Below are 26,940 nucleotides of genomic sequence, written 5' to 3'. Positions count from 1 at the left end.
AGACAGTTCACCATAAATACAATACTTTAACAATGAATATTTTTCAGTTTTGTGCACCTTTAAGAAAGCAGGGATCTTAGAAAATCTACAATTATTAATCTTTTTAAATTTAAAAAATTTTCAAGGGATAAACTGTTTTTTTTTTTTAAGTTTAGTTACTTGAGGAATTTTCTGGAATTGTATTTACTTTCTTGATGAAAAAAATGTGTTCTTAGTCCTTTGGCACCTTTTTTTGAAAAAGACTGTCCAATACAGTTGTCTTTTGGGTCATCTTTCCTATGTTAGTGATGTCTCAATAAGCCAAGGAGCATATGTCCATCACCTGATTTCTTACAGGTTTCAGAGCTACCCGCTAGTAGAATTGGTAAAGGAGTCATATTGCTGGTATGGTATCCAATAACGAAAGAAGTTTTTGTAGGAGCATTGTGTTTTTATCCTTTACAATATTGACATGCAAATCTGTAATCATATAATTGAGTATTATTCACTTAAGCTATTAACTCTTGAGTAATCATCACACAAAGGGGCTCATGTTTGCTTTTTATTGACATAATGTGGTTTTTCCAGTTACACATTTTACTGGCACCTCATGCTTGCTCTAATCTCCAAAGCTGAATAATTATCCTGGCAATAAAATATTTTGTTATTAATAGAAGAACTGGAAGCACCAACTAAGCCATGAAGGGATGGATAAAGTGTGAAATCAGGTGCCAATTGTTCATGTTATGGAGAGCTACCTGATAAAACAATTGCTTGAACTTCCTGAATGGCTTCCCAAGTACAGTATGTACTACATTGTGAAGATGATAAAGTTGAGGGGTCAGCACAGCATGAGAAGGAATTATCTAAAAAAGCATTAATGGTAGAAGTTCTATAGTTTCATAAGGCGCAGAGTATTTCTCACAAGATATAAACTTTAGTTTCTAAGAAAATGAGTGTCATTAGATTGTTATTAGTGCTACTGTGGTGTGATGTGTGTGTTTAGAAACAACAGTAAAGATAAATATGATGATGTGTTGTTGAGTTTGTCTTCTAGTGGAAATAAAAACCATCCTATAAATCAAGCTCAAAAGAAACTCGGGAAATCATTATCAAAAGAGGAAAAAAGCTAGAAACCCAGGTTAATCTCCCTAGTTTAGAAAGAGGTACAGGATAAATTATCTGACTTGTTGACAATTTACATCATTATTTTATCATGACTATTCTAGAGTGGGTTAGAGGTGGACAGTCGCCCACTGTTTTTAGACTATTCATTTGCGAATGCTCCCTTTTTGTGGTGATATGACTGCCTCTACCGTCACTTAAACATCAATACTATCAATAATAATATATACTTTTGAAAGTTAATTTCCCACTTTAAAATTTGATATCACATTTCATTCCTGATGACAAATATATTCAGCAAAAGAAAATTGCCAAGTTGAGGAAACTGCAATTTAGGTCTCAAATATTATCTTTATCTATTAATAATCAAATGAAGAATCTATCAGTTTACTTTTTATTGGTAACAAGATGATATCATTTATTTACTGTACCCAAAGAATGAATCAGATTTTCTTATGTTCCAAATTTCTGGGGAAGATGAGATAATAATCTCACAATTATTAAGAATAACAAAATAATGTGAGCTAAAAAAAATTTGCTGTAGCAATCATATCAGATGAAGTGTAAAACGCAATTCACAGTCCAGATTAAAAAAATGTTTTAAATTAAACCATTATTCTTTTGTAAACATGCTGAAAATAACTGGTGTGGAAACTTAGATAATTCAAGAAATCAAAGCAATTTCACAATATTAAATTTCTTTCTCTAAGGCAATGAACTTAACATCCATCTAGGAAAATATTTATTTTATTTTTTTTCTAGGAAAATATTTAAAATATTCATTATTTATATGAAAATTTTTAAAATATATTTTTAAATATGAAAATTTCTACTTAAAATATTTTCTCTTTTTCACCCCATATAATCTAATATTCTCAATTTGGAATCACCAGTGTTTTGATTAAGAAATGGATTAGGCTTTCCAAAGCACTAATGGAAAAAAGAGTGAGAGAACAGAGAAAAAAAGCTAATTAAAGTGTTATTTTTGTATTCTGGTATCTGACAACTTTTAATCCTTATAATTTAGTTGTGGGTGAATCCTTAAATTGAAGAGAAGAAAATGAAATCAGGATAAAAGAAATAACTTTGTGCATAAATATACAAATACTAGACTCTGGAGAAAAAAATTCCTGCTACTGATGGAATTAGCTGGACAATCCATCAAAGAAAGGCAGTTAATTTCTGACCCCTCAAAATAAAGGTAACTCTTTTTGCTATTAAAGTGTAGTAAAATCTTGTTACAATTCATATTTTCTCCACAATTTTCACTCATTCTAAACCCTATTAAATCTCTTAACCCTCTTGTCGAACTGGAGAATTTCCCACAATTTCTATCCCAATTCTGTGGGTAATTTCCATATCTTCTAGTTTGTCTTTCCTTCATCAGCTCCAGAGATGATTTAAAACGTCAAGGGTTCAGGAAAAGAAAGTCAGTCTCTGAGAAGTCCAGTGGGAAAGGGTGTATCTTCAGCAGAAGTAAAGTGATCAAACCCAAGGAGAAGAAAATGGGAGATCCAGGAGGGCTCCAGCATTATTTCAGCTCAATGGGCACTATTTTTTCTATTTTAATAGTAAGAGTGATGGTTGCAGATACTAGTCAAACTGAAATAGTCCTGGAGCTTCTTGGAATCCATTTACTTGAGTGAAGATAAACCTCACTCTCTCATGGATTGCTGGAACCATTCATGCTTCCAGTTTGAAGTCCTATTATTTAAAATAAGGAGAAAAGCTTTAGGAGCAGAATAGCTACTTTCTCTCATTTTATATTTTTCCTTACTTGCAACATTTTATTCAAATCCCCAGGAAAGAATAAAAGATGATTTGATTGTGTTAAGATAATATATACCTTGCTCTATTTATAGACTTTTTTAGATTATTTGTCTTAAAGAAGGACATATATGTGTGTTTGTGCATGTGTGTGTGTGTATGTGGCATATGTATATACACACACACACATGTATATATACACATATATGTATGTATCTGTATATACACAAAAACATACTTCCTTTGGTTTTTGATCCATAAAAACATGAACCAATGGAGAAGGAAATGGCAACCCACTCCAGTATTCTTGCCTGGAAAAGTCCATGGACAGAGGAGTCTGGCAGGCTGAAGTCCATGGGATTACATGACTGAGCATGTGTGTACGAGGGTGAAGGGAGATGGGTTGGTAGCAATAAAGTGGTAGAACTAAAAAAAAAAAAAAAAGAACCAAACACAATGTTCTCTGTAATCATATGCAAAAAGGTGGCAAAAAAAATATGATTTATATCTGCACAACCCAAAACATCATACTGCAAATCTTCACAAAACATTCTATGCTATGTCTATACAATCTAAGCAAAGTGAACATAGACACACTATTTGGGTCTGCTCTAATTATGTAACAGAATTTTCTCTTGCTCTGAGGATCCACACATATGGGTTAGCTGGCCCTGGATTTTTTAACACTAATGTTCCATTTAGTTTGAGAGGCACAGCTTGTTTTCTACAGAAATCTCAATACATTCTTGGGTTTGCCTGTAATTTTTATATTAGTAATGATTTAAGCAGTTGCTTCTAGAGTTTTATGCAGCTTTTAAATTCTTAGGTTACTTAGGTGATAAAAAGTCCCATGGATGCTATTCTTTGAGTGTGGAAATAACACTCTTCTAATCATTAGTTCAGTGAGGTATTTTCTAAATGCAAAGATTTCTGAGTATTTAGGAAGAGAGAACATTCATGGTCAAATACAGGACCTCTTTATGGAAGCTAGCCTGAGCCTGCACAAGATGGAACAAATTCATAAAGCTTCTGTCGTCGTCATCACCATCTTCTATGCCATACACAGGAACAGACATAGAGAAAAGAAAATGACAGTTAAGTTTCTAAATATATGATTTATTCAAAACATACACAGTATCCCTAACACTGTGTAACAGAAGGCTAGTTAGTGATTTTCATTAAGTTAGATGTTAACAACTGAAATCATGGAATTATATTAAGAGCACTGAATTAGAAATCAGAAAAAAAATATGCTGGTCCATACTTTATTGCTTCTAACTTCATGACCTTGGGCAAGTCAGGTAATTTCTCTAAGCCTGAGTTTTCTCCTTGGCAAATTAGGGTTAATTATCATATTTGCCACCTAATAAAACTGTGAAATAATATAATGTGCAAACTATACAAATAAAAGATATTATTATGATGGTTATAATAGTTGGTCAAGTAAGCAGGTTAAGATTTTTTGCAGTGCAGAATTATATTGGTTCCTTTCAGAGCAGACTCTTCAATTTTATGTTTTCTATTAAAACCAATACCAGATTTAAAAAGTGACAATACTACTAAAAAAATAAAAATAAAAAAATAAAAGTGACAATACTAGAAACTAAATATATCTCATGAAAAAACTAACAGTGACTGATTTTTCTATTCTTTGCTTAGAAATAAAAGCCTACACAGAATTATATTTGTCTGGAGGGAAGACCAGCATGCGTTTTACTCACACTTGTGCACCACTCATGTGTATACTCACCAGACATAACTGACTGTAGCATCTCCATTATAGCACATGCAAATGCATTTGCCACACTCTGCAGGAAGTTATTTCTTTCCACTGGAGTGCTAAAGACTTTACAGACTCTTTGCATCATTTTAACTGCCCAATCCATGCAATATAGTTCTTTCTCACACACCTGGTTTAGACATACAAAGCATTGTAGTAAATTTTCATGTGAAGAAAGTTATAGAATTTGAAAATTGTATTAACAATTACTGTTTATAAGTTTAACATAACTTAATAACATAATATGTTGAGTCTATAAATGGCAAATGCTCTTATATCTAATACTCCTTTGCTTTCAAATGGTACAAATTTTGTGGGGAAAAAAGCATGAAGTAAATAAAAGCCTGGTTCAAGATTATTATAGGATACTATTAATGTAAAAAAATAATATTGCAAACAATTACTGGGAATTCCCTGGTGGTCCAGTGGTTAAGACTCTGTGCTTCCACTATGGGGGTATGAGTTCTATTCCTGGCTGGGAACTAAGATCCCACATGCCACACGGCCAAACAAACACCAGTTATTAAACATGAAAAAAAAGGCTCCTGCTCATTTATTCATTCATTCAGTAAATATTTATTGAGCACATGCTAACAGCTGGGGCTACAAGCCATAAACACAAGGCCTCTATATTCAAGGGATCCAATGAGGGTGACAGACAAACAGGCAATTTCAATAGGCAAGAGAACTCTATGATGATATTAACTTTCTATCTTGAGAGCTATAAGGAATATTTCTCTCTTATTTAAAAAATAAATAAAATGAGGATTACACATTTTTAGCTAAAACTGACTGAAAGGAAAAAGGCTGATTTACCAACATTCTAAATGGCAAATTGTCCACGTAGCCAAATAACATACAGCATGAAAATAAACTATACAGTAATATAACCAAATAATGTTAATCTGACAGGAAAGATTTATTTACCACTTATTATGTATAAATCACTGTACAAGACATTGTGAAAGAAGTAAGTGACATAGTTCTGGATTTCAAAGAGTTTCCCTATTTACGGAGACAATTACCCTACAAAGATAGTGGCTTAAGAACACCAGTGGTAAATGAAGATAGTTCAGTTCAGTTCAGTCGCTCAGTTGTGTCCGACTCTTTGCGACCCCATGAATCGCAGCACGCCAGGCCTCCCTGTCCATCACCAACTCCTGGAGTTTACTCAAACTCATGTCCATTGAGTCGGTGATGTCATCCAGCCATCTCATCCTCTGTCGCCCCCTTCTCCTCCTGCCCCCAATCCCTCCCAGCATCAGGGTCTTTTCCAGTGAGTCAACTATTCACATGAGGTGGCCAAAGTATAGAAGACAAATCTGAGGTGATTTAGAGAAAATTAATGATCAGAGTTGAGATGTTAACCAGAGAAGGCTTCTCCACCCCTAATGGCTTCCCCTCCATTCCTTTTGCTAGAGTGAGGCCAAAGTCACCTTCCAAAAAGTAAAATGGATAGTATCTCCCTGTTTCCTAAAATTTGTCAGCAATGTGGCTACCATGGTTTAAGCTCCACAGACTGGTCTACAAGGTCTCTCCTTACCTGGTCTCTCCCTTCTTATCTAAACTCACCACCTCCTCCTCTTCTGCACATTTTTCCCTTCAGAAATAATACTGAACTGCTTATAGTTCCCTGAGAGAGCCATGCAATTCCAATTCTCTCTTTTTTTTTAGGACATCTGCTTATTAAAATAAATATTTATATTGAGAATACAGTTAATTTGGTAGCTTTCTTCACATTTTCACATCTTTTAAAAAATACTTATTTACTTATTTAGTTGTGCCAGAGCTTTGTTGCGGCATGTGGGATCTTTAGTTGCGGCATGCAAACTCTTAGTTGTGGCATGTGGGATCTAGTTCCCTGACCAGGGACTGAACCCAGGCCGCGGCGGTGACAGTGCTAAGTGCTAACTACTGGACTGCCAGGAAATTCCCACACTGAATTTATTTATGCATACTTTGATATCTCTTAAAAGACTATAAGCACCTTTGGTCAGGGATTTGCTCTACTAATTTCCATAGTCCTAAAATCTTACACAGTATATGGCCCATAGTAAACACTCTATTTGTGTTAAATGAATGGACATTAAATATATTTTTAAATGTTTTACTTTAAAAAACATTTTAACTATATAAAAGTAAAGAGAATAGTATTATAAACCCTTAGTATCCATTCTCCAGCTTCAGCAATTACAAATCTTGTTTCACTTCTACCACCACTCACTTCTACATTCTCTCCCTGATGCCCAGAAAATATCCTGGAGCAAATTATATAGGGTGCTTTACTTTTTTTTAATGGAATCTAAGGGGAAAAAAGAATATAACCGGGCAGAGCTGTATAATGACAATTCAGATACAATGTGGGGAGAGGTTAATATAAGGAATGTCTCCAAAATATGATAGCTTGTTATATAAATTTAAAAATTTTAAGTATATATAAAAATATACTTAAATACTTATTCTTTCAAAATGTTTTGTACATATTTCAGTTCCTTCATGGCAGCTTCTTGGTAGGTCAGCTATAATGTTAAACAACTTGCTAGAAAAAACTTATTTTTTACTTACCAAAGCCAAAAAGACTATCAGCCTTGCCAGCTCAATGGTGCGTCCATTCACAGCTTTACTAGCCATGAAAGTGAAACAGATGTTGTTCCCACTTAGGATTAGGAGACGTGCATTATTCTCTAAAAGCCACTCACGAGGAACCACTTTTATTAAAGGAAAAACAGTATTTAATGAGATATTACACAATAGCTATAGTAAAGATCATTAAATGCATGTAATATTATATCACTTAATTGGAAATACAATTAGTGTCAAAGGAGAATCTTGGAGAAAATGCTTTAGTTTTCCAGTTACAGCCTTTACCGGGCAAAAAAGCTTACTGCCAAGTCACAGTGACTCTCACAAATGTACTAGTAATACAGTCAAAGCATTTCTCCCACAAAGGTCAACAGACAAAGTGGTCTAATCCTGGGAAAAGAAAGAAATCTTGAGAATTTCAGAGTCTAAAGGATTATGCAGGAATGGGAAACATTGTTTCATATCTCCTGAACCAACTGGAAAGGGCTTTCCTCTTGTTTAACATTAGGAGGTGTTTCTGAGAACTTACAAAATGGGAATAACTAAGATAATAAAATAATGAAACTTTCAAATAATAATAACAATGAATAATATCTATAAAATTGACAAGGAAAACCAAAGGAAAGTAAATTGATTATATGCATTCTCTTCAAAAATCAAAAAGTGATTTCTGATGATAAGCCATTTGTTTCCTCTAGAGCTGTATGTATAACTTTAAAAAAATTTTTTAATTGATTTATGTCCTTACAATTTTATAACTATATTCTAATAATACGTTTCTATTACTCTATGGGGTAAATATTTTTTACCTGATAGTTCATCTACAAGACTGATAACATCATCTGCTGTCCATTCTTTGGTGCCTGTGTCATATAGTAATTTAATGGCATCAGCCAAACCTTTCAGACATGATTCATCTGTAGGTTCTTCTATCATTTTCTGCCAAATCACCTGTCCTGAACGATAATTGAAACAAAAACTAGGCTATGACAGAATAGTTGCTTCTCTGATAAAGATTACATGGATTATTTAAAAAGGAAATTGGATTGCATAATGAAATCCATTACTTATACATGCTACTTTCATAATGAAAGGTTAATTCTAATAACAGTATAAATTTTAATGTCTCTGACTGATGCAATGAAGCACAGCAACAATAGCTAAATGAAGTAAAGAAAAGGTAGTTTCACCAAGCAAAACACTGTTTATGGTTCAAAGATAATGTTATCCCATAACAGAAATTAAAATAAACAATTGATAAAATCTTACTAAAATGAAATAAAACCTAGTGATAACCTTCCGAAAAGAGAGCATGCTATATTTCAGAATCTTCCAGACACTCATATCAAAACTGAGTAATCCAGTCAATTTTTTATTGTTTACCTATGACCAATACTTTTTCTGAATCATACACAAAAACAAAATTTGCAAATTGGCTTCCTGCTGCTACGCAACACACTTTAAACTGGTTAAGTCCTGACATAATGCCGTGTAAACAAAAGAAATATATTCATCCAAGTAAATGTAGTGTAATGTAGTATACAGCTGTATCCACTTTAGTTATTAAGAATGATGAGAGGTCTCTCCTTGTGGCTGCGGCGTGAGAGCAGAGTATGAACTGTGGCAGCTGGGGTCATGTATTAGTTGAAAGAAGTGCAGCTGAAACTGTAACCAAAGGAGGCATTATGCTTGCAGAAAAACCACAAGGAAAAGTATTGCAAGCAATGGTGGTAGCTGTTGGATTCGGCTCTAAAGGAAACGGTGGACAGATTCAACCAGTTAGCACGAAAGTTGGAGATAAAAGTTCTCCCACTGGAGAAGGAAATGGCAACCCACTCCAGTATTCTTGCCTGGAAAAGTCCATGGACAGAGGAGCCTGGAGGGATGCAGTCCACTGGGGTTACATGACGGTTAAATGAGTATGTGTGCACGAGGGTGGAGGGAGATGGGTTGGTAGCAATAAACTGGTAGAACTTAAAAAAAAAGAAGTTCTCCCAGAATATGGAGGTACCAAAGTAGTTCCAGACAACAAGGACTATTTCTTAGAGTGGTGACATTCTTGGGAAATATGTTGACTGAAATTGAAATGGCATCATGTGAAGCTGCCCATTTCACTCAAGTTCTGAAATCTTTCATCATGTAAATAATTTCCATGGTTCTCTTTTATAATAACTAATGATATAAAAAAAATGATGAAACTAAGCAGGTACAAAATGATGTTTCCTAAAGTAAAAGTAATTAACCAGCTTTGTAACATACATCCCTAAGAAATAGATGCTCACCATCTTGAGGAGATATAGGCCCGAAGAGGATATACAGTAATCTTGCTTGATTCACCATTGGCCACGGTTTCAATATACATGTCAACCAAAATGCAGAATCACTTCGATGGATCCAGTGATCAAGCAGTACGTTCCTACAGAATAGTCTGATCCTTAACTCCAGTTTTCGGGCACTTCCTATGAAGACAAAAGAAGTGTAAAGCATTCTTCTTAGATTGATGTGCATAATTTGATAGATCAAAGACATACATCATTAATATGCTTTGTATTGAGAGTGTTACTTCATTTACTCTAAAAATTTTAGATTATCAAGGAACTACTTTTTAAAACAACTTTACTGGGATACAATTCACATACCATAAAACGTACCAATTTAAAGGACATACGATTCAACTTTTTTTCAGTATATTCATAGATATATGCAGCTATCACCAAGTTAATTTTAGAACATTGTCATTATCTCAAAAAGAAGCCCTGCTCTTTTAACTATACCTCTCCCATCCCTCTGTCCTTTATCACCCACAGCACTAACCACTACTTTCTGTCTCTATGGATTTCCTATGCTGAACTTTGATATGAAGTTATATAGTAGATGGTCTTTTGTGACTGGCTTCTTTCCAAAGCATGTTTTCAAGGTTCATCCATGTTATAGCATGTATCAATACTTCATGCTTTCTTATAGCCAAATAACATTCCATTGTATAGATATGCCACATTTTATTTATTCACCCATTGATGGTTGTCTCTACCTTTTGGCTATTATGAATAATGTTGCTATTAACATTCATTTACAAGCTTCTGTATGAATATGTTTCTCTGGAGGATATACCTAGGAATAAGATTGCTTGGTCATATGGTAACTCTATATTTAATCATTTGAAGAACTGCCAGGTTGTTTTCCAAAGTGGTTGTATCATTTTGCATTCTGGCCAGCAGTGTATGAGGGCTCCAATTGCCCCACATACTCACCAACAATTGCTATCTGATGTTTTGGTTCTAGCCATCCAAGTGGGTGTAAAATGGTATCTCATGTATTTCTAAAAACAACTTTATTGGAATATACACATAATTTACATACCATATAACTTCAATGTACATAATTTAATTTAATGTATATAATTCAACAGTTTTTGATATATTACCTTTTTTTCTTAAATTGTGGTAAAATACATATTATCTAAAATTTGCTATTTTAACCATTTTTAAAGTATAAAATTCAGTGGCATCAATTAGAATCATAATGTTGTTCAACTGTTATCACTCTTACCCTATCTAGAACTTTTTCTCACCTCAAACAGAAACTTTGTGACCATTAAGCAATCACTCTCCAGCCCCCTCTCCCCCCAGTTCCTGGTAACCTCTAATCTACTTTCTGTTTTTATGAATTTGCCTGTTCTAGGTGCCTCACAGAAGTGGAACCATACAATATTTGTCCTTTTGTGTCTGACTTACTTCACTTAGCATATGTTTTCAAAAGTCATCCATGTTGTGGCCTGTATCAAAACTTCACTCCTGTGAATTCCCTGGTGGTCCAATGGCTAGGATTCTGTGCACTGCTGGGGCCCAGGTTCGATCTCTAGTAAAGAAACTAAGATCCTGCAAGCCACATGGTGGGGTCAGAAACTTCACTCCTTTTCATGACTGAATAATATTCCACTGTATATATATGCCACATTTTGTCTATCCATTCATCTACTGATGAACACTTGGATTGTTTCCTGGTTTTGGCCATTGAAAATAATGTTTCGGTGAATTCTGGTGTACAAATATTTGTTCAAGTTCCTGCTCTCAATTTCCTTAGTTAGGTGCCTAGGAGTGTAATTACTGGGTCATATGTAACTCTACATCTAGTTTTTTGAGGAATGACCAAACGGTTTTTCATGGTGGTGACACCATTTTACATTTTATATTCTTATACTACTTATGATCTACTTACTTGCACATAAGTGTAAATGGAAAGTCTACCAACACACCAAAACAAAAGAGCAAAAGCGAAATCACTCAGTTGTGTCAAACTCTTTGGGACCCCGTGGACTGTAGCCTACCAGGCTCCTCCCTCCATGGGATTCTCCAGGCAAGAATACTGGAGTGGGTTGCCATTTCCTTCTTCAGGGGATCTTCCCGACCCAGGGATCGGACCCAGGGATCGAACCCAAGTCTACCACATTGCGGGCAGACGCTTTAACCTCTGAGCCACCAGGGAAGCCCTCACAACAAGGCCATGTGTAAATAAGTATTTCTTGATGTGTTAAGTCAAGTAGCACAGAAGTTTAGAGGAGAGAGATTATTGCAGGCCTAGGTAGATCAGGAAAGATCAAGTAAACTGGGTCTTAAAGGATGAAAAGGAGACATGGCATTTCAGGAAAAAGAGAGAATGAAAGGCATGAGGTAGAAATGTGTAAGAGGAGTCTGTGACACAGAGCAATATCCTGTGTCAAACTGATGCAGAGAGCAGTAGGCAGGAAGTCTGGAGAGGCAGGCTGGGGTTCGTATGTGAAGAGTAGTGTGGCTTGCACTTTATTTTGAAGGTATCACTTGCTTAGTATGCTGAGTCCCTCAGTCGTGTCCAACTCTCTGCAACTCGTTGGACTGCAGTCCACCAGGCTCCTCTGTCCATGGGGATTCTCCAGGTAAGAATACTGGAGTGGGTTGCCATGCCCTCCTCCAAGGGATCTTCCCAACCCAGGGATTAAACCCAGGTCTCCCGCATTGCAGGAGGATTCTTTACCAACTGAGCCACCAGGGAAACCCAAGAATACTGGAGTGGATAGTATTCCGACTACTGGAGAAGTAGCTATCCCTTCTCCAGGGGATCTTCCTGACCCAGGAATCAAACCGAAGTCTCCTGCACTGCAAGCAGATTCTTTACCTGCTGAACTACCAGGGAAGATATCAGGGAACTAATAAAACTTTCTGATCAAGAGAAGGACATGATAAATTAATTTTGCTATTGTTTCACTGGGCTTCTATATCTGCCTTAAAAAATTCTGCCATGATTTGTCTCATAATGAAATATTTCAAGCTGACAGAAAAACAGAGATACTATAACAAACATTGTATACTGATCATCTAGTTTTGTCAAATCTTAGTTATATTTGTTTCAGAATTTTAAAAAAATAAAACATTATTCATACAGTTAAAACTTGTTTATCAGTCCCAATTCCCTTCTTCCCTAGAGATAATCATCATCTTGAATTGGGTTTTGTTCCTGTTGTATTAATCAGTGCTTTCTAGAGAAACAAAAGTAGCAGGATGTATATATATACATAGGATTTGTCTTGCTTATGCAGATCACTGAAACTTGGCAAGCCCATAATCTACAGGGTAGGTTGGCAGGCTCCAATAAGGCTGGGGGACTTCTAATTCAAGTCCAAGACAGTCTGCTGGCAGAATTCTTTCTTGTTTGGGGAGAAGAGTCATTTTCTATTAAAGCCTTCAAGTGATTGGATGAGGCCCACCCACATTATGGAGGGTAATCTGCTTTACTCAAAGTCTCCAGAGTTAAATGTCAATCTTATCTAAAGAACAAATTCAAACATCTAGAATACTGTTTGATTAAATATATGGGTACCATGGACTACCAAAGTTGACACACAAAATTAACTATCATACCTCCCAACTATGTTCTTACTTTTTTTACATATGTATATAACCGTAAAGAATATATAGAATTATTCTACATTTTTTAATATGTATATAAATGGTATCACATTAAAAGTATTGTTTGGTAGCCTTTTCTCTCAAATTATATTTTGAGATTTATCCATATTAAAAATACACATGGCTCTAGTTAACTCATTTTAACTATTAATGGTTTTTAATTGTATAAATATGCCACAATTCATTTATCCATTCTCTTGACAACAGGCACTAGATTGTTGACAGTCTTCCCTGTAATGCTCATTCTTATACACGTCTCCTTGTGCACACGTGGGAGTTTCTCAGAGTGACATTGCTAAATTATAGATTTCTTTTAATTTTTAAAATATATTTCAGGTATATATAAAGGTTTAAAGAATATTATAATGAACACCTTTGTATCCTCCACCAGCTTAAGGAATAAAATATTATTAATATGGTTGAAGACCCTCTGAGCTGGTCTCTTTCTGTGATTACAGGCCACTTCTGCCTCACTGTCTGATTTAGTGTTTATCATTCCCTTACATCTCTTTGTCCTCTTTCTACAAGTAAACACTGCAGTTTATTTTAAAATACACTTTAGAAATATACTATTTTTTTCTATTTTAATCTTTGTATAATGTTATCTCTGAGTTTTAGTTCTTTACCTGGTTTGCTGCAGACAGCTGTCTGCATCTTGCGGGACAGATTAGTCAGCTCACATAAGAAATTATAAACACGATGGCACTCGAGTTCATCCCAACCTGCTGTTAAGGTCTGAGAATGATAAAATAAAGGAAACATTGCAGATATTCAAACCATCAAATCAAAACATAAATCACTATTGCCTTATGACCATCAACTGTTGCAGCACAAAATCAGCAATTTTTATCCAGTATGGGACTGTTAAAATTCATAGGAAATTTTATATTAAACAAAATCTAGAAATGCTCCAAAATCTAATTTCTTTGTGGTTGCATTGAGAGTCTCTTTTCAGAGAATTAAGTGGTATTGAATCCTGACCTCTGACAGTTATGAGGAAAATAACAAAGTAAGGCCCAAACCCTAAAACACAACTTTAGATATCTGACTCACAACCATACTGTGGCTTAGTTTCAGACTATAGTAGAATTTAAATCAACCCCTTACGACTATACAGTGGAGGTGATAAATAGATTCAAGGGATTAGATCTGGTAGACAGTTCCTGAAGAACTATGGATGGAGGTTTGTAATAGGAAGTGGTGACCAAAACCATCCCAAAGAAAAGGAAATGCAAGAAGGCAAAGTGATTGAGGCAGCTTTACAAATAGCTGAGAAAAGAAGAGAAGCGAAAGGTATGGGGCAAGGGGAAAGATATACCCAAACGAATGCAGAATTCCAGAGAATAGCCAAGAGAGATAAGAAAGTCTTCTTAAGTGAACAGTACAAAGTAATAAAGGACAATAGTAGAACTGGAAAGACTAGAAATCTCTTCAAGAAAATTGGAGATATCAAGGAACATTTCATGTAAGGATGGAAATAAAGGACAGAAATGGTATGGACCTAACAGAAGCAGAAGAGATTAAGAAGAGGTGGCAAGAATACAAAGAACTATACAAAAAAGGTATAAATGACTCAGATAACCAGATTGTGTGGTCACTCACCTAGAGTCAGACATCCTTAAGTGTGAAGTCAAGTGGGCCTTAGGAGGCATTACTACAAAGCTACTGGAGGTGATGGAATTCCAGTTGAGCCATTTCAAATCCTAAAAGATGATGCTGTTAAAGTGCTGCATTCAAAATTCCAGCAACTTTGGAAAACTGAGCAGTGGTCACAGGACTGGAAAAGGTCAGTTTCCATTCCAGTCCCAAAGAAGGGCAATGCCAAAGAATGTTCAAACTACCTAACAATCGTACTCATTTCACATGCTAGCAAAGTTATGCTCAAAATCCTTCAAGCTAGGCTTCAGCAGTATATGAACCAAGAAATTCCAGGTATACACGCTGGGTTTAGAAAAGGCAGAGGAACCAGAGACCAAATTGCCAACATTTGCTGGATTGTAGAGAAAACAAGGGAATTCCAGGAAAACATCTGCTTCTGCTTCATTGACTGCACTAGAACCTTTGACTGTGTGGATCACAACAAACCGTGGAAAATTCTGAAGGAAATGGGAATACCAGACCACCTTACCTGTCTCCTGAGAAAACTGCATGCAGGTCAAGAAGCAACAGTTAGAACCAGACATGAAACAATGGACTGGTTCAACATTGGGAAAGGAGTATGACTGTATATTGTATATACAGCCTGTATATATATATAAAGACTGTATGTTGTTATCTTGCTTATTTAACTTCTGGGCAGAGTATATCATGTGAAATACCAGGCTGGATAAATCCCAATCTGGAATCAAGATTGGTGGGAGAAATATCAACATCCTCAGATAAGCAGATGATACCAGTCTAATGGCAGAAAGTGAAGAGGAACTAAAGAGTCTTTTGATGAGGGCGAAAGAGGAGAGTGAAAAGGCTGACTTGAAACTCAATATTGTGAAAAAAGAAGATCATGACAACCAGTTCCATTACTTCATGGCAAATAAATGGGGAAAAGTGGGAACAGTGACAGATTTTCTTTTCTTGGGCTCCAAAGTCACTGCAGATGGTGACTGCAACCATGAAATTAAAACATGCTTGCTCCTTGGAAGTAAAACTATGACAAACCTAGACAGCATATGAAAAAGCAGCGACATCACTTTGCTGACAAAGGTCCACATAGTCAAAGCTATGGTTTTTCTAGGAGTCATGTACGGATGTGAGAGTTGGACCATAAAGAAGGCTGAGTGTCAAAGAATTGATGCTTTCAATTGTGGTACTGGCAAAGACTCTTGAGAGTCCCTTGGACTTCAAGGAGATCAAACCAATAGATCCTAAAGGAAATCAACCCTGAATAGTCATCAGAAGGACTGATGCTGAAGCTCCAGTACTTTGGCTACTTGATGCAAAGAGCTGATTCATTGGAAAAGATCCTGATGCAGAGAAAGCAAAAGAAGAAGGGGGCGGCAGAGGATGAGGTGGTTATATAGCATCACTGTCTTAAAGGACATGAATTTGAGCAAACTCTGGGAGATAGTGAAGGACAACGAAGTCTGAGGTGTTGCACTCCATATCCGACTCTGAAACCCCATGGACTGTAGTCTGCCAAGCGCCTCTATCCATGGTATTCTCCACACAAGAATACTGGAGCAGGTTATCATGCCCTTCTCCAGGGGAACTTCCCAACTCAGGGATCGAACCTGGGTTTTTTTTGTCTCCTGCTTCAGCAGGCAGGTTCTTTATGACATGCACCACTTGGGAAGCCCCATAATAAAATCAGTTATATCTATCATTTCCCATAGTCACAATTTTAAAAATACAGTTGATTTCTAAAATCACATCTTCAATAACTAGCCCAAGACTTAAAATTCATTACACATCCACACTCTGTATCCCACAATATTTCCAGTCGTTACAATTGGCTGGAAACTTCAAGGACATTGGTATAGAGCATATAAATGTTAAGCATTTCTTACTAGTGAGAAATCCAAGAAGAAAACCTGAGGTGGCAAACATATTAACACATTCTCAAACCTTTACAATGTTATTTTCTTTTCTTTTTAGATTATTATCACTTTTATTATTTTATAGAAAGACAGATTACATACTCTACTTATTAACAGTTCAAAAAGAATTCCTTTTCTTCTTTCAGTAAATAAAAAATGTACCTGTAAAAATATGCCATAACATAGTAATCCTACACATTGCAAAGGAGATGCACATCCATTGAATTTAAAACAGGAAACCTATAAAGAGAACAACTATTAATTCCTCCTTTTCAGTGGAACTGTACAATGATTTGACATTCAAATTAAGTGGAAATATGCAATGACCTTTTTCGATCTTAACTGAAAATAACTAAAACAATATATAACTGATTAGCATCATGTTACATAGGTGGAGGATTATGAAAAAAGGATAAAACAAAGTCTCTGCCTCAAGAAGCTCACAATTTATTTAGGACAATATACACACCTGAAGCTATTTTTATATTTCAGGTTAGAATATGTACAAATGCTACAATGACCAAATAAACATATCAGACATGATGAAATCAGTGAAACGATCATTCTGAGAATGATTTAAAAAGCTTATGAAGGATGTAAAACAAGTAATATCTTTAATGTCTTTAAGTGGGATTCAAATATAATGAACAGATAGTATTGATGAGGGAAACAATAAAGGGAAAATTACACAGAGGTAAAAATAAAAAAGGTTCCTCTGGAAAGAAAGATATGAGCAGCTTAGTCAGGCTCAAGAGAGTAGGAATTAAGCTTGCACTGTCAAAGGGAACCTAAATACCACCTATGGACTTTGGACCTTATTGTGATGAAATTGAGTAACCACTGAAAGATTTTTAAGCAAGAAAATTAAATTGATGAAAGTGATTCAGCATATAGAATGTCTTGGGGAGTGAAGAAATGTATGGCAGGAAGATCATCTTGGAAGTTGCTGCAATAACATAGAGGCTGAAGTTAATGCAAACACTGACATGAAAAAAGCCAGTGGAAACAGTTTGCATACTATTGAGTGTAAAACTGAACCAGCAATAGTAGATATATATTTGGACTTATATAATAAAACTCAATGTCTAACAGAGATTATGCCCTAACACATTAATACACATTTCCAAGTCATAAATTATCATAAAAGGTTTGTCACTTTATATATTAAAAATGCTTTTAATATTTAAACAGCAAAATGTTAACACGTGGAAATTATTTTCATTTTAATAAAATATCTACATCATCACTTTAAAACATCTTCAGAATTCCCACAAGGTAAAAATATTTTTACTACTTTGATAAACCTAATAAACTTGAGTGAAAATACTCCTATACTACATTTTGGTGTTTTATAATCTGAGTACTTGGTAAAGTATTAATTATCATCAATCAATTTTTAGTATTAATTCATGAAATTCCATGAAAATAAATACAGATTTAAAATGAGTATAAGACATTAGTAATAAAACATCTTTACTTGGCAAAGAAAATCAAGATTGTGAACTAATTTAGAAGTATGATCTTACATCTGCAAGTATCTTGTGAATGTACTTTAGTCTGTCCTTTGTGGGTAGCAGCAATGTACATCTTTTAAATAGTAGACCTGAGAAAGTAAAGAGACACATGAAAAAAATGACAATAATATAATTAACTTAAGAATATCTATAACTCACAGCATAATGTTTCCTGAAAGTGAGATGTACCGTAGTGGACTGTGAGCTGATATCAGTGTTTTTAAGGGGAAGTTTGGGAGGAAGCGTGCACTATACTTGCAATACATGGTGTTTACCGAGGATGACTCTGGTATTCACCCAAGAGGCTATGACATGAAATCTTACAAAAAATTGTGAAATTGGTGCTATAGAATAGATTTAAGAAAGCATTTCAGTTTAAAAAGATAACAATGGTGGACTACATGGACTGTAGTCTGCCAGACTCCTCTGTCCATGGGATTCTCCAGGTAACAATACTGGAGTGGGTTGCTATTTCCTTCTCCAAGGGATCTTGCTGACCCAGGCATCAAACCCGGGTCTCTTGCATTGCAGGCAGATTCTTTACCCACCGAGCTACAAGACAAGCCCCCCAAAAGACAACAGTAACTAAATATAAAACACAAGTGGGAAACTCTACTGTCTTTATTCCATAAAAAACATATTCCAGTATCTCTTTTTTTCCCCTGGTATCTCTTAAAATTAACCTCATGTCCACAAGGGAAAATATTTTAAGAGCTGCTAAAGGAATGAGTGAGAGAAGAGATTTTATACTCCTTTCTCCAAATACTGTACAAAAACTTAGTCATAAGTACTTGAAATTTCAGAGATTAGAAGGCTTTTTTCCCCTCACAGAAAGTATCCAGTTTGGATGAAATATTTATCTCTTTCTTTAAAGATATCCTTTTACGGGGCTTGCATGTTAAGAATGTATAGAATTTTGTGTTTACATATTTTTTAAAAAGCCTTTAATTTCCCAGTGAGCTATGTAACTTGAACTACAGTGACAGGAAGTGTATGATTTGTTTTCTCTAACTTTAAGTGTTCTGTTCTCCTAAAATGGCAATATACTGTTAACATTCCTATAAGGGCAAATATCCTCAAACTAAAAATAAGACATATGGTAAGAAAACGCATACCTGAATATAATGACTTTCTTTAGTCTTCATTTTCTCTGCATTTACTTTTTTACATAATATAATAAACTTTATATAATTCTGTAGAATCTAAGGGAATTGAACTTATTTTCAGAAGTTGCTATGTTTGGGCAACACATTATCAGGATTGCATTTTAAAGATAAACCCTTCTTATTTTTGTACATAAAAAGACATTTTCAGTGTTTGGTTTTCAGGCTGAGTTCTTTTCCTTTCATGTTCTGGCATCCAGTCCCAAGGCATATCATAGCCGGGGAATTGTAAACTCTTATTGCATGCTGGTTGCTTTTTCAAGTGTAGAATGCCTATTTTTAAGGATTGCAATTTCCCATAAAAACCAATGCCAGTTGATTTATTTATTTTTTAACACAGGTGCTCTGTTATACCCTTTAGAGACCAACTTCTTTAATTTCTTCTCACTAAAATAGATCAGATGTACTGTTCTTTTCACATGGGCCATCTGCTCTGTTTTGTATGAAGCAGCAAATTAAAATGTATAAACCTCAGAATGCAGAATTCTGAAAATGTTATTTTAATGTCGGAAAACAAGAACAGAGGCATGGCTATGTGAGGAAATGGTAAGTACATCAAACATTTATCTAAAGAATCAGTCATAAGCTAGCTGTTGCACCAAATTTAAATGGAAGGTTGAAATCATTACACGAATAAAATCATGTTTAAAAGCTACCTTTAAAGATCAACACATATCTGTATTTTTAACTGAATTATCCACATAATTGTCTTAATGCTTTTGTTTGTTTGTTTGTTTATGCAATTGAGCCTGATCAGGGAGAAAAAACTCTTTCTAATTAAACTAAAGAATAAGCTTTTCCCAAGTACCACTTCCTCCACAACTGATGATGTTTGAAAAAAGATATTTACAATAAGTGGCAAAAAGTAATTGATGTATTCTTTTGCAAGCTTTACTAAGTTTAATCATAAGTACTGAAAGCAATAACATTGTAACAAGATCACACACTTTTCATTTAGTCTTATTAAGTATACTTATCAAATACAGTTTGATGTATTTCACATCTATGCAGTCTTATTTCATTATTTGAAAACTAGGCATCCTTGGGCTACTAAAAGGTAATAGTCACTTAACTTACTCTCAACATCAGATATTCAGTTTCATTGCCATGTTTTGATTAACTACAGGTAGCTTCATAATTAAACTGGTGTCGTCAAGTCAAAATTAGAATTTTATGTTAGCACTCAGGAAGAATGAAATCAATGAATGGGATGAAAGATATAAAAGATTACAAATCCAGGGAAGAAACTGTCCACAAATTCCTTTGCTAAAGTTAATTTAATAATAGCATAATGATTTATTAGTAAATGCATAGCATCCTTAAGAAAGGAAACCACTGTTTCTGATAACAGAATAATGATTTTCCACAATAATATATTTAAATTTATTTTATATTTTAAAAACTAGATTACGGTTGAAAAGAAAAAGAAATACAGAGATAAAACTCATCATATCCACACAAAATAAAGGATAGAAATACATCAATTCCCTAAATTGGTAAGCCACCAGATGATAAGCTTCAATGACACTGTATCAACATGAAGTCACAAGGACGGACACTTTAAAATGCATTCTCATCTTTAAAGGTAATGTAAGGGACTGTTGTCTGAGGAGGCCTTACAAATAGCTGAAAAAAGAAGAGCAGTGAAAGGCAAAGGAGAAAAGAAAAGATAAACCCATCTGAATACAGAGTTTCAAAGAATAGCAAGGAGAGATAAGAAAGTCTTCTTAAATGAACAATGTGAAGAAATAGAGGAAAACAACAGAATGGGAAAGACTAGAGATCTCTTCAAGCAAACTAGAGATACCATGGGAACATTTTATGTAAAGAAGGCACAATAAAAGACAGAAATGGTATGGATCTAAGAGAAGCAGAAGATATTCAGAAGAGGTGGCAAGCATACACAGAAGAACTATACAAAAAAGGTCTTAAAGACCCGGATGACCACAGTGGTGTGACCACTCACCTAGAGCCAGACATCCTGAAGTGTGAAGTCAAATGGGCCTTAGGAAGCATTATTACAAACAAAGCTAGTGAAGGTGATGGAATTCCAGTTGAGCTATTTCAAATCCTAAAAGATAATGCTGTTAAAGTTCTGCACTCAGTATGCCGGCAAATTTGGAAACTCAGCAGCGGCCACTGGACTGGAAAAGGTCAGTGTTTAGTCCAGTCCCAAAGAAGGGCAATGCTACCTAACAATCACACTCATTTCACATGCTAGCAAGGTTATGCTCGAAATCCTTCAAGCTAGGCTTCAACAGTATGTGAACAGAGAACATCTAGATGTACAATCTGGGTTTAGAAAAGGCAGAGGCACCAGAGATCAAATCGTCAACATTTGCTAGATGACAGAGAAAACAAGGGAATTCCAGGAAAACATCTGCTTCTGCTTCATTGACTGCACTACAGCCTTTGACTGTGTGGATCACAACAAACTATGGAACATTCTGAAAGAGATGGGAATACGAGACCACCTTACCCATCTCCTGAGAAGTCTGTATGCAGGAAAAGAATCAACAGTTAGAATTGGACATGAAACAATGGAATGGTTCAAAATTTGAAAAGGAGCACGTCAAGGCTGTATACTATCACCTTGCTTATTTAACTTATATGCATCATGTGAAATGCTGGGCTGGATGAACCCCATGCTGGAATCATGACTACTGGGAGAAATATCAATAATCTCAGATATGCAGATGACACCACCCCAATGGCAGAAAGTGAAGAGGAACTGATCAAGTTTCTTGATCAAGATGAAAAAGGAAAGTGAAAAAGCTGACTTAAAACTCAACATTCAAAAAATGAAGATCACGGCATCCAGTCCCATCACTTCATGGCAAATAGATGGGGAAAAAGTGGAAACAGTGACAGACTTTCTTTTCTTGTGCTCCAAAATCACTGGATGATGACTGCAGCCATGAAATTAAAAGACACTTGCTCCTTGGAAGAAAAGTTATGACAAACTTAGACAGTGTATTAAAAAGCAGAGATATCACTTTCCTGACTAAGGTCTGTATAGTCAAAACTATGGTTTCTCCAGTAGTCATCCAGGGATGTGAGACTGGACCATAAAGAAGCCTGAGCACCAAAGAAATGATGCTTTGGAATTGTGGTGCTGGAGAAGATTCCCGAGAGTTCCTTGGACAGCAAGGAGATCAAACCAGTCTATCCTAAAGGAAATCAACCCACAATATTCATTGGAAGGACCGTTGTTGAAGCTGCAGCTCCAACCCTTTGGCCACCTGGTGTGAAGAGCTGACTCACTGGAAAAGACCCTGAGGCTGGGAAAGACTTAGGGCAGCAGGAGAAGAGGGTGACAGAGGATGAGATGGTTGGATGGCATCTCATCCAACAAGACTTTGAGCAAACTCCGGGAGATTCTGAAAGACAGGAACCCTGGTGTCCACAGGGTTGCAAAGAGTTGGACACAACTGAGCGACTAAACAATAAACAAAAGAATTGCTGTTAAGGGAAAGTCCTCACACTGGAAGAGTAGAAGTGTCATGGAAATAGGAAGTATTCCATTTCCCACAGGCCTTATAGAATTGCATAATAAAACCCCCTTAAAAAAAAAAAAAAAAAAAAAATAAAACCCCCTTAATTAAGTATAGTTCTTTACCTGTTACAATTCTTATTTTATTACATAAGTTACCTAGAGATTTGTAGTGATCCAATATAGTGATGTCTTCTCTGTCAGGCAGCTCAGGGTCATGAAAATCCTGTAGTAAAAGTCTTTTGCTTCCTGATGAGGTTGAGATATAATTAATAATGTGCTGGCTGACTGTTTTGGACACCATGCTTAGCATGCTGATATCCTTCACTATCAAAAGAAATATACATATATATGAATGACTTAAATACAAGAACATCACTATTAGCAGTCTATGAACTTACAGGTTAGCTCATTAATAATGCTACTAAATAACACTACTATTAATAATACTACTAAAAATAAATAATAAAAGTGGGGAAAAGGGTAAAATCTTAAAATTGTTTGAAATCTAGTTCTCAATGCATTAGAAACAGTTGGGGATGTAACAGTCAAATTACCATGTCATTATAATTAGAAGCATGCTTTAAGGAGTCTGAGTATCATATTTTCTCTGAGTACCACTTACCTAACAATGATGAAATTTAAAAAAATAAACTAAATGTGAATACAGACAGGGAGGCCTGGTGTGCTGCAGTCCATGGGGTCGCAAAGAGTCGGACATGACTGAGAGACTGAACGAACTGAAATGAACACCGTTAATATTCTAGCGGGGTCTAAGATGACAAACTACTTCTTGGGGAAAATAAAATATTCCATTATCCATGTTGCCTACTTAGAGTCGCCAAACCTCACCTGACAAATATTTTAGAATTATTTGGAATATTTCCACTGGCAAGGCTTTAAAATTTCCAAGCGTTGATAAGGGCTGAGAATCTGAGTCAAAAGTGTTAGAAAAATAGCTGGATCGACGATTACTACGTCTATATTTCTGGTTAGGAATCAAAGTGAAACTGGTATTTACTCTAGACGCCATCCTCTTCCTTATCTCATGAATTTATCCTGATTAGAAAAAAAAAGCACAAGAGACAAAGAAAAAGGAAATTATACTGATGAAGCGATGTTGTTTCTTTAAATGGAAAGATTCATATTTTGATGGGTAATAGTTATCTCTCTATATTTACAGAACTTTTAATGTGATGTCCAGTATATGGCATTCCAATCAGTAGAGTCTATTTATTCATTCCAGATGATATGAAATACTTAAAAATCTTTCCCCTCTTAGCCAGATATTTTAGACAGAGTTTTAGTAGAAAATGAGGTATGTATTTAGATGAAATGTATTCTAAGAAAAGAAACGTGACAATTTCAAAAAGCAAAAGAATTAACACAAAAAATTATAATTTCAATCCATTCAATATTTGTCAATTAGTATGTTGTTTTTACTTTAATTCTTAAAAAATTCAAAGGGTTAATGCAGAATTAAAACTTTTCTATTTTTTAAAAACTTAATACTGACATGTTCTTTTGTTGGAACCATAAAGACAGATTAAAAAATAGACTTTAGTTTGCAGCTTTTTAAAACTGACTAGCTCTAATAGATTAAGATGGTTTCATTATGATTCACTATGTGTGGTGAAATCAAAGTTTTGTAAAATAATAAGACTAGAATAAATTAATGAATAATTTTCCCTCAGTATCACTTTTGTTTAATAACAGCTAATAATGAAACTTCAATACTTTGGCCACCTGATGCGAAGAACTGACTCATTAGAAAAGACCCTGATGCTGGGAAAGACTGAAGGTGGGAGAAGTGGACAACAGAAGATGAGATGGTTGGATAGCATCACTGACTCGATGGACATGAGTTTGAGTACGCTCTGGGAGTTGGTGATGGACAAGGAAGCTTGGCGTGCTGCAGTCCATGGCATTGCAAAGTTTGGACACGACTAAGCGATTGAACTGACTGAACTGACAAGTCTTAGGAAGGATCTACATAACTTATTTCAAACTAAACATTTCCTAGAAAGAATTTTATTGAGGTTACTAGTAATTCACTTACGCTAAACAATAATTCTTTTTTAAAAATGGTATTTTTCACACACAGTGACTTTGTGTCATTCCTTTTCCTATTCAGAAAACACTGTTTTTTGTAAATATACATGCATATGTACACATGCATAACTATAACTCCAATCTAGGGCTCCTTATTTCTGAAGAAACAACTAAGACATTTCATTAAAGAGTTACAAATATATCTGACCAAAATGCATTTTCTCCTTTTGGCACAAAATTGCTAAAAAAATCACATTGCTATTTATTCATCTAAAAGGTTACATGTCAATTTACATCAAGTTAAAACCAGCTATACAATTGAAAATGTGGCCAAGAAATTTAGTGCTTAGTGAAAAGCATATTGTGAATTTCCTTTAAAACTATACCCTATATAGTGCTTTGCTAGTAGATATTTTAAAATAATCATTAAAATTACACAAGTAAAAAAAAAAATAAAATTACACAAGTAATACGCACTGTCAAAAATTTTTACAAAATACAGCAAAACAAAAAGAAGAAAATTAAATTCATTTGGTTTTTAGCACGAAATCAAGCCCTCTGACTTATATCATTCTAGAGTTTTCCATATGTTTTTTACAAAAACAGAGGAAATCACTGTTCACACTATTTTGTAATCTTTTTCAGTTGTAATTAAAATTGTAATTTCTTTCCATACCAATAGATATATTTCTACAAGTATATATTTTTAAAAGGACTGCATGGGATTTCACCAAATGAAAGAATATAAATTTATTCAATACATAAGATTGTTTTTAACTTCTCACAGTAGCATTTTTCATTATAGTAAAATATACACCTGGCCTAGGTTTTGTTCTGTTTCTCTGAGCACTGTGTAACCTGAGACTTGGGTGGGAGCCTGTGGGCTCTTCAGAAACTCACTGACACCTAAAACCTGGGGGGATTTAGTGTGTCAACCACACACTGTATATATTTTTAAACCTCTGAGAGGAGTAAAACAAAGTGATCTAAATTCTGCTAAAATTAAAGTCTCCTCTTAGAATTCCTTCTTTTTCTCACTCAGACCTGAACGTTCCAGGGGAGATAACAAGACTTTCTGAAAATCCTAAAGGTGTAATCCCAAATTATTTCTGGTTTCCTCTCAGCCCTCCAGAGAATGAGAATCACGAACCCAAATAATCGTAATAAGATGACGTTTCAGTGCCCTGTTCCATCTCACTACTTTTGCCCACGTTTGAAAGGCTTTAAGTACCTCTTGGATGAACTTTTCTCCCTCTTCTCAGAGAAAACCTTCCAATAGCAATTCACTAGGGTTTCTATTTTGTTTTAACATAAGATAACCCTTTGAAGAGACCCATCACCCCCTGCTCCGGAATAAGCTCAAAATATCTTCAAAGAGGTAAACTAGGAAGCCCATAAAAGAAAAACTGCCCAATTTAAGAGCCAAACCACACTGGGATGCATTTTTGACTGTCTCCAGTCCATGGAAAGATGAAACTATCTCCAGAAATTATTGGGGGAAAAAATTTTTTTTACCACAGATTTTGACAGTTTTCCGGCTAAAGGATCACAGGAAAATGGGACTTAGTCGTTCTGCCCCATCTCCTCAAATTTCTTAATATTTAGAAAAGAAAGTATTTCCTCAAGGTTTTGCCGCCAGGAAGAGCGAAAGTCCGGCTCCCGTCAGCTCCGAAGATGCGTTCCAGTCTCGCAGGCGCCCCCTTGGCCTCGAGAATATTTTAGAATCCTCCCAGGAGCCCCAGCGGGAAGAAGGCCCCGCCCCCGGATCCCATAGTGCCGTCCTCCCTGAGGAATATTTTAGAACCCTCCCTGAGCGCCCTCAGGAAGGAGACTCCGCCCCTTATAAATATTAAGGATACCTCACAGACCCACCCACTTCATGAATAATCAACGAGGACGAAGTAGGTCTTTGGCTCCAGAACCTAAGCCGAAACCACTCGTTGCTTCTGTCTGATAACAGGAAGGGCTGGAGCCGTTAGAAACGGGAGTGCGTGCGTGCTAAGTCACGT

General features: G+C 35.4%; 1 protein-coding gene across 5 annotated transcripts; it reads right to left on the bottom strand.

The window, feature by feature from the left end:
* Nucleotides 1–101: 101 nt before the first annotated feature.
* On the bottom strand, nt 102–26,596 carry FBXO47 (F-box protein 47). Of its 5 annotated transcripts, none has more exons than XM_065909412.1 (12): nt 26,447–26,596; nt 23,732–23,938; nt 23,039–23,206; nt 18,236–18,312; nt 16,872–16,949; nt 13,803–13,911; nt 9,517–9,693; nt 8,044–8,190; nt 7,217–7,359; nt 4,622–4,781; nt 3,846–3,922; nt 102–2,808 (listed from the first exon to the last, which is right to left on the bottom strand). In XM_065909412.1, exons 2-12 carry the CDS (start codon nt 23,910–23,912, stop codon nt 2,788–2,790), a joined length of 1,338 nt encoding a protein of 445 aa, XP_065765484.1. In that variant the 5' UTR covers nt 23,913–23,938; nt 26,447–26,596; the 3' UTR covers nt 102–2,787. The 5 variants fall into 5 exon arrangements, with proteins under 5 accessions (XP_065765484.1, XP_065765486.1, XP_065765482.1 ...); XM_065909414.1 differs by having other exon boundaries at nt 3,846–3,919; XM_065909410.1 differs by having other exon boundaries at nt 102–3,922.
* Nucleotides 26,597–26,940: the final 344 nt, after the last annotated feature.

The sequence above is a fragment of the Muntiacus reevesi genome, chromosome 18, assembly GCF_963930625.1.
Source record: "Muntiacus reevesi chromosome 18, mMunRee1.1, whole genome shotgun sequence".
In the NCBI taxonomy this organism is placed as follows: Eukaryota; Metazoa; Chordata; class Mammalia; order Artiodactyla; family Cervidae; genus Muntiacus; species Muntiacus reevesi.
Note: the sequence above shows the minus strand (reverse complement) of the source record. Positions and strands in the feature narration are given on the sequence as shown.